This window comes from Ahaetulla prasina, chromosome 1, assembly GCF_028640845.1.
Source record: "Ahaetulla prasina isolate Xishuangbanna chromosome 1, ASM2864084v1, whole genome shotgun sequence".
NCBI lineage: Eukaryota > Metazoa > Chordata > Lepidosauria > Squamata > Colubridae > Ahaetulla > Ahaetulla prasina.
In genome coordinates, this window is record NC_080539.1 from 95,631,790 (window position 1) to 95,646,101 (window position 14,312).

The window sequence follows — 14,312 nt, forward strand, 5'->3', positions numbered from 1 at the left end:
TTCAGTTACATGTCTGGAATTCCATTGTAAGCTCTCATCCAAGTATGAACCCTGTTTAGTTTCTAAATCCAAACAAAAGTTAGGCAAATATTGCCACCTACTACTGTGAGACATTTTTTATAGACTGCATACTACAGCATAAATTACTAACTAAAGGAAAAGGGGATGTCAGAGGAAGAGACAGTTAGATAATATCTTCAACACATGAATTTTGGCAAGTTCTGGGAGACAGTGGAGGACATGGGGAGAGGGGCTGGCATGCTATAGTTCATGGTATCTCAAAGAGTTGGACACAACTTAGCAACTGAACAACAACAATTCTGCCTTCTTTATTGCCAGTTATATCAGGAGAGTATTTGAGCTTCAGGATTTTTTTCTTAGAATGTTTTAAATGTAACATACCATAACATAATAACAGAGTTGGAAGGGACCTTGGAGGTCTTCTAGTCCATCCCCCTGCCCAGGCAGGAAACCCTACACAATTTCAGACAAATGGCTATATAAAAAAAAAAAGCTTTGCAATTTCTTATATAGAGATTTTGCACACAGTTTTCCTAATGTATATAAATATCCATTTCTGAAGAAATGTTTATTTAAAAAAAAACACAAAATGTCCTGCTTGTCCTTTGACACTTCAATTCCATAACATAATATAATAACAGAGTTGGAAGGGACCTTGGAGGTCTTCTAGTCCAACCCCCTGCCCAGGCAGGAAACCCTACACCATTTCAGACAAATGGCTATCCAGCATTTTCTTAAAAATGTCCAGTGTTGGAGCATTCACAACTTCTGCAGGCAAGTTGTACTGATTGTTCTAACTGTCAGGAAATTTCTCTTTAGTTCTAAGTTGCTTCTCTCATTGATTAGTTTCCACCCGTTGCTTCTTGTTCTACCCTCAGGTGCTTTGGAGAATAGTTTGACTCCCTCTTCTTTGTGGCAACCCCTGAGATATTGGAACACTGCTATCATGTCTCCCCTAGTCCTTCTTTTCATTAAACTAGGCATACCGAGTTCCTGCAACCGTTCTTCATATGTTTTAGCCTCCAGTCCCCTAATCATCTTTGTTGCTCTTCTCCGCACTCTTTCTAGAGTCTCAACATCTTTTTTACATCGTGGCGACCAAAACTGAATGCAATATTCCAAGTGTGGCCTTACCAAGGCATTATAAAGTGGTATTAACACTTCACATGATCTTGATTCTATCCCTCTGTTTATGCAGCCCAGAACTGTGTTGGCATTTTTGGCAGCTGCTGCACACTGCTGGCTTATATCTAAATGGTTGTCCACTAGGACTCCAAGACCCCTCTCACAGTTACTACTATTGAGCAAGGTACCACATATACAGTACCTGTGCATTTTGGGGTTTTTTGCCTAAATGTAGAATCTTACTTTTTTCACTGTTGAATTTCATTTTGTTAGTTAGTGCCCAATGTTCAAGTCTGTCAAGATCCTTCTGTATCTTGAGTCTATCTTCTGGAGTGTTGGCTATTCCTGCCAGCTTGGTGTCATCTGCAAATTTGATGAGTTCCCCATCTATCCCCTCATCCAAGTCATTGATGAAGATGTTGAAGAGTACTGGGCCTAAAACAGAGCCTTGGAGTACTCCACTGCATACTTCCCTCCATGTGGATGTAGTTCCGTTGAGGACTACACGTTGAGTGCGGTTGGTCAGCCAGTTACGAATCCATCTGGTGGTGGTGCTGTCTAACCCACATTTTTCTACTTTATCTAGTAGTAGGTTATGGTCTACTTTATCAAATGCTTTACTGAAGTCCAAGTAAATTATATTGACAACATTCCTCTGGTCCACTAATTTTGTCACTTTGTCAAAGAATGCAATGAGATTAGACTGGCATGATCTGTTTTTGACAAACCCATGTTGGCTTTTGGTTATTACTTTGTTTGCTTCTACGTGTTCAATGATTTGTTGCTTGATTATCTTTTCCAGAATCTTCCCTAATATTGAGGTCACGCTGATAGGTCTGTAGTTTCCTGGATCTGGTTTTTTTTTCCTTTTTTGAAGATGGGAACTACATCAGCTCTTTTCCAATCCTCTGGCAGTTCCCCTGTGCTCCAGGATCTTTGAAAGATATAGTTCAGTGGTTCTGAGATCTCATCTGCCAGTTCCTTCAGAACCTTGGGGTGTAATCCATCCGGTCCTGGTGATTTGAACTCGTCTAGGGTAGTCAGGTGTTCACTTACCATTTTTTTTCCTATTTTAACTTGTGTTCCTAATCTGTTTTTTGTGGTGCTGTTTTTGATAGGTTGGATTGTTTTCTCCTTTTGTGTAAAGACAGATGCAAAAAATGAGTTAAGTAGATCTGCTTTCTCCCTGTTGCTTGTCACCTTCTTGCCACTTTCTCCCAGCAATGGGCCAATTGTTTCCTTGACTTTTTTCTTGTTTTTAACATGTTGGAAGAAGCTTTTTTTTGTTATTTTTTACTTTTGCCACTAGCCTTTGTTTGTTGTGAGCCTTAGCTTTCCTCACTGCATCTTTACAAGCTCGGGCCATTTGCTGATATTCTGCCTTAGTTATTTGCCCCTCTTTCCATTTTTTATACTTGTCCTTTTTGTCTTTCAATTTGTCAGATAGTTCTTTATGCATCCATGCTGGTTTCTTTTGAGATTTATTATTTTTCTTCTTCATTGGTATTGTGCTACACTGGGCTTTTATAATCTCACTTTTCAAAATTTCCCAAGCTTCTTGAGTTGTTTTGCCCTTGAGGATTCTCATCCATGGAATCCTTCTCAAGGTCTCTCTAAGTTTATTGAAATTAGCTCTCTTAAAGACTCTAGTTTGACTTTGTTCTACTACTTGTGTTTGCATAATGTTGAATTCCAGTATTGCATGATCACTTGCTCCCAAGGTTCCTGTAGCTTCAACACCTTCTATCATTTCATCTCTGTTAGTGAGAATTAAGTCCAGTATGGCTGATCCCCTTGTTCCCTTCTCTACTTTTTTGGAAATGAAGTTGTCTGCTAGGTTTGTTAGAAACCTGTTGGATCTTCCACTTGGTGCAGAGTTTGTCTCCCAGTTGATGTCAGGGTAGTTAAAATCCCCCATTACTACTGTGATGTGCTTCCTACATACCTTAGTTAGCTGACTAGCAAAAAGTTCATCTACTTCTTCTGTTTGGTTGGGTGGCCTATAGTATAGATCTATGGCAATATCATTTTCCCCCCCTTTAATATTGACCCAAATGCATTCAAGATAATTTTCATCATTGTTGTGCTCTATTTCTGTAGAGATATAGTTATTTCTTATATATAGTGCAACTCCACCTCCTCTTTTATTTGGTCTATTTCTTTTAAATAATTTATATCCCTCTAGCTGTATGTTCCAGTTGTCAGTTTCATCCCACCAAGTTTTTGTAATGTCAACAACATCATATCTGCCCTCATTTACTTGAATTTCTAATTCACCCTCTTTATTCCTCATACTCTGTGCATTGATGTATAGACATTTGAGTCCATTTTGATTGACCTTGTGTTTACTGTCTACATAACCTGTGTTGTGCCTGACTGCCCCTACTTTCTTGCCACCTGTTTGACTAGTGCATATGGTATGGCACTCACTATTAAATGCTTGGTTTTGCTTGATAGCAGAGCTGATAATCTTACCCACACAGACATCTATGTTACATGCATTGATAACCCTATTAATTTTGGATTGCTGGGGACAGAAATTTTCTGTATCAATTAATTCTCTGTCCCCACTGTTCAGTTTAAATATTCATCCAGAAAATCTGTGAATGTATTGCTAAGTAACTCAGTCCTTTTCTTTGATGGATGCAATCCATCTCTTTTGTACAGTTTTTCATTGGATCAGTTGCAGATATCGTGACTAATAAAACCAAAGCCTTCCCTTTTACACCACTCCTTTAGCCATACATTAAACTCCACTACATGCTGGCCTTTACCTTTTTGTTCCTTATATACTGGTAAAACCTCTGAAAAGATAAGCCTACAACCTATAGTACTAAGGTCATAACCCAAGCTCTGGAAATCATTCTGCATAGAAAGTACATCCTCTTGGGACAGATCATTTGTGCCAAGATGTATAATAGCATCAACATCACAATCCTTGCTGGCATTCTTGACTATGTTAAGAATACGCCTCTTGTCTCTGCTGGCAGTAGCACCTGGCAGACACCTGACCTCTTTCAAAACCTCCATATCCTTTCCTAAATTTACATCACTTACAATTGAATCACCAATCAGAAGGTGGCTTCTCTTTTTGGATACCGTGCTCTTCTTGTGTGACCGATCTGTAATACCTGATTCACACTTTTCCCTTTCCAAAGTAAGTTGGAACATGATCCCCTGATTGTTTGAGTTATCAGTTGTTGTTGTTGTTATTATTATTATTAGTTGAGTTATTCCACAAAGAAAGACTTTAAAACTATAAATGCCCTCCAATTTAAACTATTTATAAAAGGCACATCTGCAGCTGTTTGCACACAGCATCCATTAGCATACTTTTGAAAATATTTTTTTGAACAGATTTTTGATCTGGGAACCATAAAGCTAGTAGGCTATACAACAGTGAAGTCTGATGTATAAAAGCATCTCAATTCAGTAACTCCTCAGGGAATAATAAATAATATCATGCTTTGATGTCAGTATGCCATTAGAAAGTCAGATAGGAACAAAGCATACAAATCTGATCCCAATTAAATAATGATTGTTTGATATATCTTTAAGTTCTCCTGTCCCTATCAATTGATCTGTGACTTTTTTTTTATTCCAATAATTCCACTACTAACCAATGATAGCAATAACTGGCCAGTAGGTGCCAATAAACAGAACAATGTGCCAAAGAAACCATAAATTATTTATTTAAAGATTTGCAATCCATATTTGTATTATAAAATTGATTTAAAAAACATGAACATCTATAAGTATATAAAAAATATGATGACTGTTATCAAACATACATGAGTAAATATATTGCATATCATCAATCTTTCCACTTCTTTTAATTATAAAAGATATATTTTCTCCCTAAATAAAAGGAAGATGTTTTATTTTTCATTAAAAGCCAAGATAAACAGATCAAAGCAGAGGGACACATTAAAAGATATTTGTTACAAAAACAATGACTGAAGCATTTAGCATTAAGGAATTTCTCATCATTCCATCATGAATTCAATTGGGAATTAATCCAGGACTTTCTTGGTCACAGTATTATATCTCTCTCAGGACAAATGATAGCCAGAAAGGATCAATGAGTCTATAAACCAGACAATATGAACTAAGCCATAAGTTGCATAGATTTGATTTATAGACTGGGTACAATTTTTCAAGTCGTCCTGAAGCACGCATTGGTTGGTTCTCACTGGCTGCTAAAGCTAATCTGAATAGGGTTCCAGGTGCCTGGGCACAATAATGTTTTAAATTAGTATTCCAAGCATAGCCCAAGATGAAGGAAGAGTGCTTAATTTCAGGATGAAGTTGTGGTTCTCTAAATAAAGAGAACCATGGGGATGCTGGGGTCAATATAAAAAAGAAACAGCTGCATGTTAAATATTCATTATCTAACAAGTGTTTTGGGTAGCTCACTGGGATTTCTCTTTCCATTATTCCTTCCTTCCTACCTTCCTACCTTCCTACTTTCCTACCTTACCTTCCTTCCTTCTTCATTCTTGAAAGAGAATTTGTGATTAGACTTGAGGCTGATGCAGGAGCAATTTCACTGATTTGATGCAAATTTATTTTGGTGGGCTTTGACTCATAATTCACAGCGTGTGGAGCATGTTTCCTGCACAGTCTATTATTTTTTAATCCAGTTGGAAGAAAGAGAAATCACTTTCAGAGCCTCTTCAAAGGAAAGTTAGAAGGTGGTTCAGGTATGAGTTCATGTCCTGCATTTCGCTGTAAAGTTTTCCAGTGCTGTTTTTTGACTTCCCGTGCCCATTAAATCCCAAAGAAATACATTAGCAGGCAGCTCTTCTTATGTCTTGTGTTTTTGGCAGTCAGGTAAGTTGCAAAGTGGTGGAAAACTAGCTAATAAGAAGTAAAAAAAAAACCAAAAAACAGTACTCTACTGCCTCACAACGATAAAGTAAATTCAAAAATACAAATAAAAGGAATTGAAAGATAGTGAGGTATAGTGGTTAAGGCATTGGACTGGCAACGGGGAAATCTAGAGTCTAGTGTAGGAGTGGGGAACGATGGCCCTTTTATGACTTATGATCTTCAACTCCAAGAATTCCTGAGCCAGCAACATAAGTCAGGAAGTAACGGAAGTCATGAAGTCCACAAGTCATAAAAAGGCCATCATTCCCCACCTCTGGTCTAGTGCATCCTCAGCCACAGAAATTCTCTGAGTGACTTTGGGCAACCACCATTTCACTCAGCCCAATCTACCTCTCACAGGGTGATTCTTGTGGAGGGAAAAATAGGAAGAAGGAAGGAAGGCCTTGAGTTCCTGAACAAGAGGCAGCAGGATCAGGGGTGAAATCCAGCAGGTTCTGACAGGTTCTGGAGAACCGCTAGCAGAAATTTTGAGCAGTTCAGAGAACCGGTAGCAGAAATTTTGAGTAGTTCAGAGAATCGGCAAATACCACCTCTGGCTGGCCCCAGAGTGGGGTGGGAATGGAGATTTTGCAGTATCCTTCCCCTGCCCCGCCCACCAAGCCACACCACGCCCACCAAGCCACACCCACGGAACCGGTAGTAAAAAAATTGGATTTCACTACTGAGCAGGATGCTTCACAAATAAACATTTAGTAGGGGTAAATACTTTGGGGAAATTTGAAGACGTTTACTAATTTAACTTTATTGTCATTGTACATATATACACAGTATACCCATACAATGAAATTCACTTGACACCCAAAGACCAGGCCCAACACACATAACAATCTCCAAACACCCCCCCACTCACCACAAAGTCCCCTGAACTACCCAAACATCCACCCAACAGACCAAGTAATGCTGTCTAACAGCTCACTGATGGTGGCCCTTTAGTTCATTGTTGAGTGCAATTATAGCTCTGGGATAAAAACTATTCAGAAAACGTGTGGTCTGAGTTTTAATTGTTCTGTATCTTCTGCCAGAAGGCCACAGTCCCAAAAGATTGTAAGCAGGATGGGAAGAGTCTCTGAGAATGTTATGCAACTTCCTCAAATAGCAAGATGTGAAGATGTCATCCAGGGCTGGTAGCTAGAGCCCAATGATATTCTGGACAGTTTTAATGTTTCTCTGTAGAGCTGCCGACCTGCTCCCATACCGTGCAAGAATGCCATATGTCAGACACTCTCAATGGTGCTGCGATAGTAGGACAGAAGTAGATACTGAAATAGATTTATCTTCCTGAGCGTTCTCAGGAAGTATAGCCTCTTCTGTGCCTTCTTCACAAGCGTGTTAACATTCATTGTCCATGACAGGTCCTTCAAGATATAAATGTCCAGAAATTTAAAACTACCAACTCTCTCCACCTCCTCACCGTTTATGTACAATGGTAAATGTACATCTCTCTTCCTCCTGAAGTCAATTATAAGTTCTTTCAGTCTAGTATTATTATTATTATTTACTTTATTCATTAAATTTGAAACTCAGTCAACTGAACATTCAAAAATGCATCACAAATACCATTGACTGGTGCTAATGGTTGATACGGCTTGCTGCCAGCGTTTTAGGTATCAACCATGCACCTTCTTAAGATGTACAATATTCCAAGTAGCACAGTTTTTTGCAGTTCCACTGGTGTTATCGCAGGAAGCTGCAATTTGTTGATGTATCTTATAAAATTCTTGGACATGGTACCAAGTGCCCCGATGACAATGGGTATCACTATCATTATCATGATGATGATAATGATGATGATGATTAAACAAAATCCAATGGAAAATAAAGAGCATTAGTGAAATTATAGACTACACAGAGTGGCCAAGAAGATATGAATTCTAGAGAAACAAGTTAGTTGTAACTGGCTTAAACAATATGGCTTCTTCAGGTCTCAGGTTTCAATGCTATGTCTACTTCATTGGGATAAATCCCATTAAACACTATAAGACCAGCTGCAAATCAAACCACTGTATAACAATATTTGTATTGGTATGACATTTTGGAGTATTGTCTTTGTGATTGCTATTTTTTGCAGCCAAAATCCCACCGCTGATGAAATTCTATCTTGGGCTCAGAATTTTGACAAGATGATGAAAACACCAGCCGGTAGGAATATTTTCAGAGAATTTCTTCGAACAGAGTATAGCGAAGAGAACCTCCTATTCTGGTTAGCGTGTGAAGACCTGAAAAAGGAACAGAACAAGGATGTTATTGAAGAAAAAGCCAGACTTATATATGAAGATTACATCTCTATACTATCGCCAAAAGAGGTAGTCTTTTAAAACCCACCAAAGAATATGGGATGTGCATAATGCTCTGTTTGTGTGTACAGTGTGATACATTTAGAATATTTTTTGCCACCAGAAATCTGTCAGAAAATGTTGCCATAGGATGGATAGTAGGATGGTTGGGATAATCCTAGATGTTAAGCTAAATTCTAATCTACCTTCTGCCATAGAAGCATATTTGTATGTTTGTTTGTGTGTGTGTGTTTATGTATATGTATATGTGTGTGTGTGTTTATATTTAATAACGCTATAGTAGGATCTTTGCAATGGCTCCAGAATTTCCATGAGCAAAACTCTGAAGTAAGGATAAGCAATTTTCAGTTAATCCTTCCTCCATCTGCCTTTAAGGTAAAAGTAAAGGTTCCCCTCAAACATACGAGTGCTAGTCATTCCCGACTCTAGGGGGCGGTGCTCATCTCCATTTCGAAGCCGAAAAGCCAGCGTTGTCCAAAGATATCTCTGAACACCAAAGGCACATGAAACCCTGTTACCTTCCCACCAAAGGTGGTCCCTATTTTTCTACTTGCATTTTTTACATGCTTTCAAACTGATAGGTTGGCAGAAGCTGGGACAAGTAACGGGAGCTCACCCCGTTACGCGGCACTAGGGATTGGAACCACTGAACTGGTGACCTTTTGATTGACAAACTCAGTGTCTTAGCCACTGACTCACCACATCCCTCCATCTGCCTTTATATCCCCCAGAAAAGATGTCTTCTCATCCTTCCATTTCTTCCAACAGGAAGCATTCTTGATTTATTTCTACACGTGACAGGAAACTCTGGATCCGAACAATTCAGATGGATTTATTCTATAATAAAAGTGTTAGGGAGTGCATGCTTACATTTTTAATATAATTTTTTAAAAAATTATGAAAAGCACCCTTGGGACTACTTGCATCGACATTAAACATCTGTAGCAAATTTAACTCAGTAGAGATTGTATAAAACCAGCCAGCATTGTTTAACTTTCACATTTCAGAATCCTTGTCTTCAAATGAATATTAGTGTTTTGTTTCAGTTATGATTTAACTGAAATTTTTAAAACCTAAAGTATGGTATTTGGTACCAACGCAAATATAAAAATTTTCCCAGTTAAAGATTCAATGGTAATTTGATTTTGGTGCCAATATGGTTTCTACATGTATCCTGGACCTAAAGAATATTATATTTAACATCAGTGTTGTAATGACATTACACTGAGGCAAATATCTCTCTAGTCCAGACAAATTAAATTTATAGACTTAATTTTAGTTTCACTGATTTGAAGACACCCCTGGAGAATACGTATGGCATACCAGTTGTAATTGGGTTTATGAAGATAATTCTTTATAGGTAAAGTCCCAGTAAGTCCCGTTGTACTTAATCTAAAAATATACTGATTGATCTGCATAAGTTCAAGGTGAACATTTCATTTTCTTTTCCTCTCCTCCTTAGGTTAGCTTAGATTCACGGGTGCGAGAAGTGATCAACAGAAACTTGTTGGACCCCAACTCTCATATGTATGAAGATGCTCAACTTCAAATCTACACATTAATGCACAGAGACTCTTTCCCTAGGTTTTTGAATTCTCAGATCTATAAATCTCTTCTCGAAAGTACAAGGAGCTCTACTTCTGAGACTTAAAAATAATTTGTGGGTTTGAAATCTTGATTTAGCTTTTGGGGAAATGGGTGGGGTAAGGACTATTAGGATGAAGACAGACGTAAAATTTTTAAAGCAACAGGGCTGCTCTGGAAGCACCTTCACTGCATTTAGTCCAAAATGTACCCTTCCCCTCCAGAGTCAATCTCTGGGGGAAAAAAACCGGTCCTGCCCCTTGAAGCAGAAGCCGGCTGTGCATGGTGCTGATTTGTGAAGTCCCACCCCCCCATGATGTCACCAAGAAACCTCCCCTGCAATAGCTGGAACCATTTTGCACTTTAAGAGGAGTTTCCTTTTTAAATGAAGAAGGCAGGAAATGAACAGATAAATAGTCTAATGTTCATCCGTCTTTTTGTTTTGGGTGGACAGGGAGGGGTAGGGAAAGAGACAAGACTGGAAAGCGTGCCAGTTTTTTCAATTCATTGTTCTTCATGGCTGCCATTTTAACTGCCGATTCTGATGGGAAGATGGGCTCAACCAGAGCTGAGGGATGAACTGAAAGCTCTCTTTTTCTATTACATCTGTCTTCACCTTAGTAGTTCAATAACACCCGGAACTGAGTTCCTGGAGAACTACAGTTTGGCATGACTCTGGCTACCTGTGAAGCAAACAAATACACACAAAGGTCTTTGTCTACATTTATCAAGGTCTATCATTCTTGATTTTGGAAGGGAGGGAAAGTAGATTTGCCAAATCACACTTATTCAAATACTTTTACACCTGCAGTTAAGATTACAATGATGTTCTTGTCGTTTTAATGAAGAGTTTCCTTGTGTATCCTCACACTGCATGTGCAAAGCAAAACTGCTTCACTTTATCACTTAGTTGTTGCAATATTTAATCCAACAACATAAATTATATCTATATTTAAGAACATTGTGTGCAATATGGTCTTATGGTACACATATAGGGATTATTGGAGTGCACCAGAAAACAATCTGACTTGGGTTTAGCAATGTTATTCCCCATGTTCTGGGAAGAAATATCCATTGCTATATAAGACAGACAACATTTCTATGTAAGAAAAAGAACAAGAAGTGAATGTTATTTATCATCATTTATTTAAAATTCAAAACGGAGGATTCCTCTGGTTATTGACTGCCAGAATTGTGGTACTTTCATTACAGAAATGTCAAAACTAACAGCAAACATCAAAGCACAAGCTACATGAAATAAATCAAATGGAGAGACACAGTCTATAAGCTGACATTGTTTATAATTGTTATAAAAACAGATAATCAATGTACATTTCAGATGTCCGATACTGTAATGGATTTATTAAAGACTGGCTATCCAGTTATCTAAAATTGTTGTGTAATGTTATGTAATTCACAAAAGGAAAGAAACAAGCAAACAAACAAAATCTTCCATTCATAGAATCAAGTCTAGAAAAATTTATGGTTTTAATTTAAAAGATAATTTTTGAAAAATGCATAAATGTAGCATTTTGGTCAGCATTGGAGACTAGCATTTGTCTATACATTTGCTTTTCTTAGAAGTTCTGTCCTGGGAAAAAGAAAATTTACATTTTTAAAGGAAAAGCTAAGAAAGAATATCTTCTGGCGTTCCTAATTTGAAAGGGTTCATTTATGGGCCAGTATTGTGGAGATTTAATAAATATTAAATTCAAACCTTCTGGCCCAAAAATAGTGGCAACAGTTGTTCTTTTTTTCTTTTTAAAATAAACATCTTTCTAAGCACTAGTAAAAATGAAGACAGTATGGGGTCCTCTGTTTACCTTGAGTTGAATTTGCCAGGGTCAATCTTTTGCACAAGCCATTCTATAATGAATGTGGATTTAGCCAAGAGCTATTTTTCTCTTGTGAAATTCCCATTTATTTCAAATGTGCAATTGAAAAATCCCTTGGAGATCCTTTCCTTTGCTGCTAGTTCAGTTTTCTAAGTAGTTACCTGAATATTTTTTTTAAAAATAAAAATTCCTAATTTCCTTAAGTGCTTGCTTGCATCTTTAAAAAGACATAGCAAATTTCTAAACAAAACAACCAAAAAAAAAAAAAGAAACACCCTTGTCTTAGAACCTGTTCATTTTAATATTCAGTCTTGAGATTTTGTTTGGAGAATTGTTAAGGTGCCACAAAACTGATACATATTGAAGGTATTATTACGAAATCTGGATTTGATGATTGGGGACATTCTATAAACTGATTCTTCTCCCTGAAGTTACGGTAACTTCTTGTTGCTCTCCATGATGAAGATATGGTGTTATACAAATAGAATCAAGCTATTTAATGTTAGCTGTTTGTCTCAAGTTATTCCCGAGTTCATCTGCATCTTAATGTGGATGCATTCGCTAAGCATGCCGAGTCTCATTCATTAAAGGGGAAATTTTGCTGGAGGAAAGTTGTTAATTCTGCCCTCTGAGGTTGCAGTGGCCAAAAGAACATAATGTATAACTGACATTAAGCACTGGATTGTTCATGCTATTCCTAAACATCTGTGCCCTCCCCTCCCACATGCTTCCATAATACTGGAATCTCTTGGTCATCTAGTGTCTTTGAAAGCTAAATTTTCCCAGCGTAAGTCCTTCATTGCCAGTAATTATGCCATTCATTTATTTTGGAAGGGACTCGATTCTTTTTCTTTTAAAATAAACATCTTTCTAAGCACTAGTAAAAATGAAGACAGTATGGGGTCCTCTGTTTACCTTGAGTTGAATTTGCCAGGGTCAATCTTTTGCACAAGCCATTCTATAATGAATGTGGATTTAGCCAAGAGCTATTTTTCTCTTGTGAAATTCCCATTTATTTCAAATGTGCAATTGAAAAATCCCTTGGAGATCCTTTCCTTTGCTGCTAGTTCAGTTTTCTAAGTAGTTACCTGAATATTTTTTTTAAAAATAAAAATTCCTAATTTCCTTAAGTGCTTGCTTGCATCTTTAAAAAGACATAGCAAATTTCTAAACAAAACAACCAAAAAAAAAAAAAGAAACACCCTTGTCTTAGAACCTGTTCATTTTAATATTCAGTCTTGAGATTTTGTTTGGAGAATTGTTAAGGTGCCACAAAACTGATACATATTGAAGGTATTATTACGAAATCTGGATTTGATGATTGGGGACATTCTATAAACTGATTCTTCTCCCTGAAGTTACGGTAACTTCTTGTTGCTCTCCATGATGAAGATATGGTGTTATACAAATAGAATCAAGCTATTTAATGTTAGCTGTTTGTCTCAAGTTATTCCCGAGTTCATCTGCATCTTAATGTGGATGCATTCGCTAAGCATGCCGAGTCTCATTCATTAAAGGGGAAATTTTGCTGGAGGAAAGTTGTTAATTCTGCCCTCTGAGGTTGCAGTGGCCAAAAGAACATAATGTATAACTGACATTAAGCACTGGATTGTTCATGCTATTCCTAAACATCTGTGCCCTCCCCTCCCACATGCTTCCATAATACTGGAATCTCTTGGTCATCTAGTGTCTTTGAAAGCTAAATTTTCCCAGCGTAAGTCCTTCATTGCCAGTAATTATGCCATTCATTTATTTTGGAAGGGACTCGATTCTTTTTCTCTTTCACTACCTCTTCATATTTAATTTATTGAACATGTGTCAAAGGGCAGAAGTATGTGTGGTTGGGAATATACCTATTACTTTACTTACAATACTTGAAATCTGTAAGCTTAAGAGGCGTGGTGGGGAGATGTGGACAATTTAGCTAACCATTTCTTAAGATCTTTTGGTTTTGTAATTTATACAGAATTCAGGAGACAAGACTTTTGTAAAAAAAATAAAAAAGGGCTATTCTTTATTCCCTATGCAACTCTTTTAACTGTTGTAGTGTTTGACGAAATGGGATTTTAAAAAAAAGGCAAAAAAAGCAAGAGAAAATTCTGCGAAGCAGGAAAAAAAATATAAGGTCTGTTTACACTGGCGTTTGCTGACTATCCTACCATACTCAGCACTTTTAAATATTGTTGTGTATGAAAATGTAGTTTAAAATGCAAGACAAATTATTTATAAAGGACATTCTTTTAATAAATACCTGTTTTATCTGAAAAGTGTTATTGTGTTATGATATACTTTATTCATGTTGGTTATTAATTTACCATTATGAATAAATTTTAAAGGTATATTGATAGAATCATATCTTCGACGATGTTTACAGAAACAACCTTTTTTTCTAAAGGAGAAGGTAGCAAGAAAATAAAAAAAAAGCAAACAACTGCCTCCTCCTACTGTGAATTTCTCATAATGAAATAATTTAAGGATCATTATCTGAAATAACTGTGGTATTACATATTTATAACACCACAGTAAAAGTTTCATTTCCTATGGTACTCTGCATATATAT

The 14,312-nt window shown here is 37.1% G+C and overlaps 1 protein-coding gene across 6 annotated transcripts in view; it reads left to right on the top strand.

The window, feature by feature from the left end:
• Positions 1-12,594, top strand: part of RGS17 (regulator of G protein signaling 17) — an 86,851-nt gene extending 74,257 nt beyond the window's left edge. For all 6 annotated transcript variants that reach the window (XM_058169246.1, XM_058169236.1, XM_058169261.1 and 3 more), the window contains 2 exons: positions 8,108-8,342; positions 9,796-12,594. In XM_058169246.1, the coding sequence (XP_058025229.1) occupies positions 8,108-8,342; positions 9,796-9,984 (424 nt within the window). In that variant the 3' untranslated portion in view covers positions 9,985-12,594. The remainder of the gene's footprint in view (positions 1-8,107; positions 8,343-9,795) is intronic.
• The last annotated feature ends 1,718 nt before the right edge of the window (positions 12,595-14,312 follow it).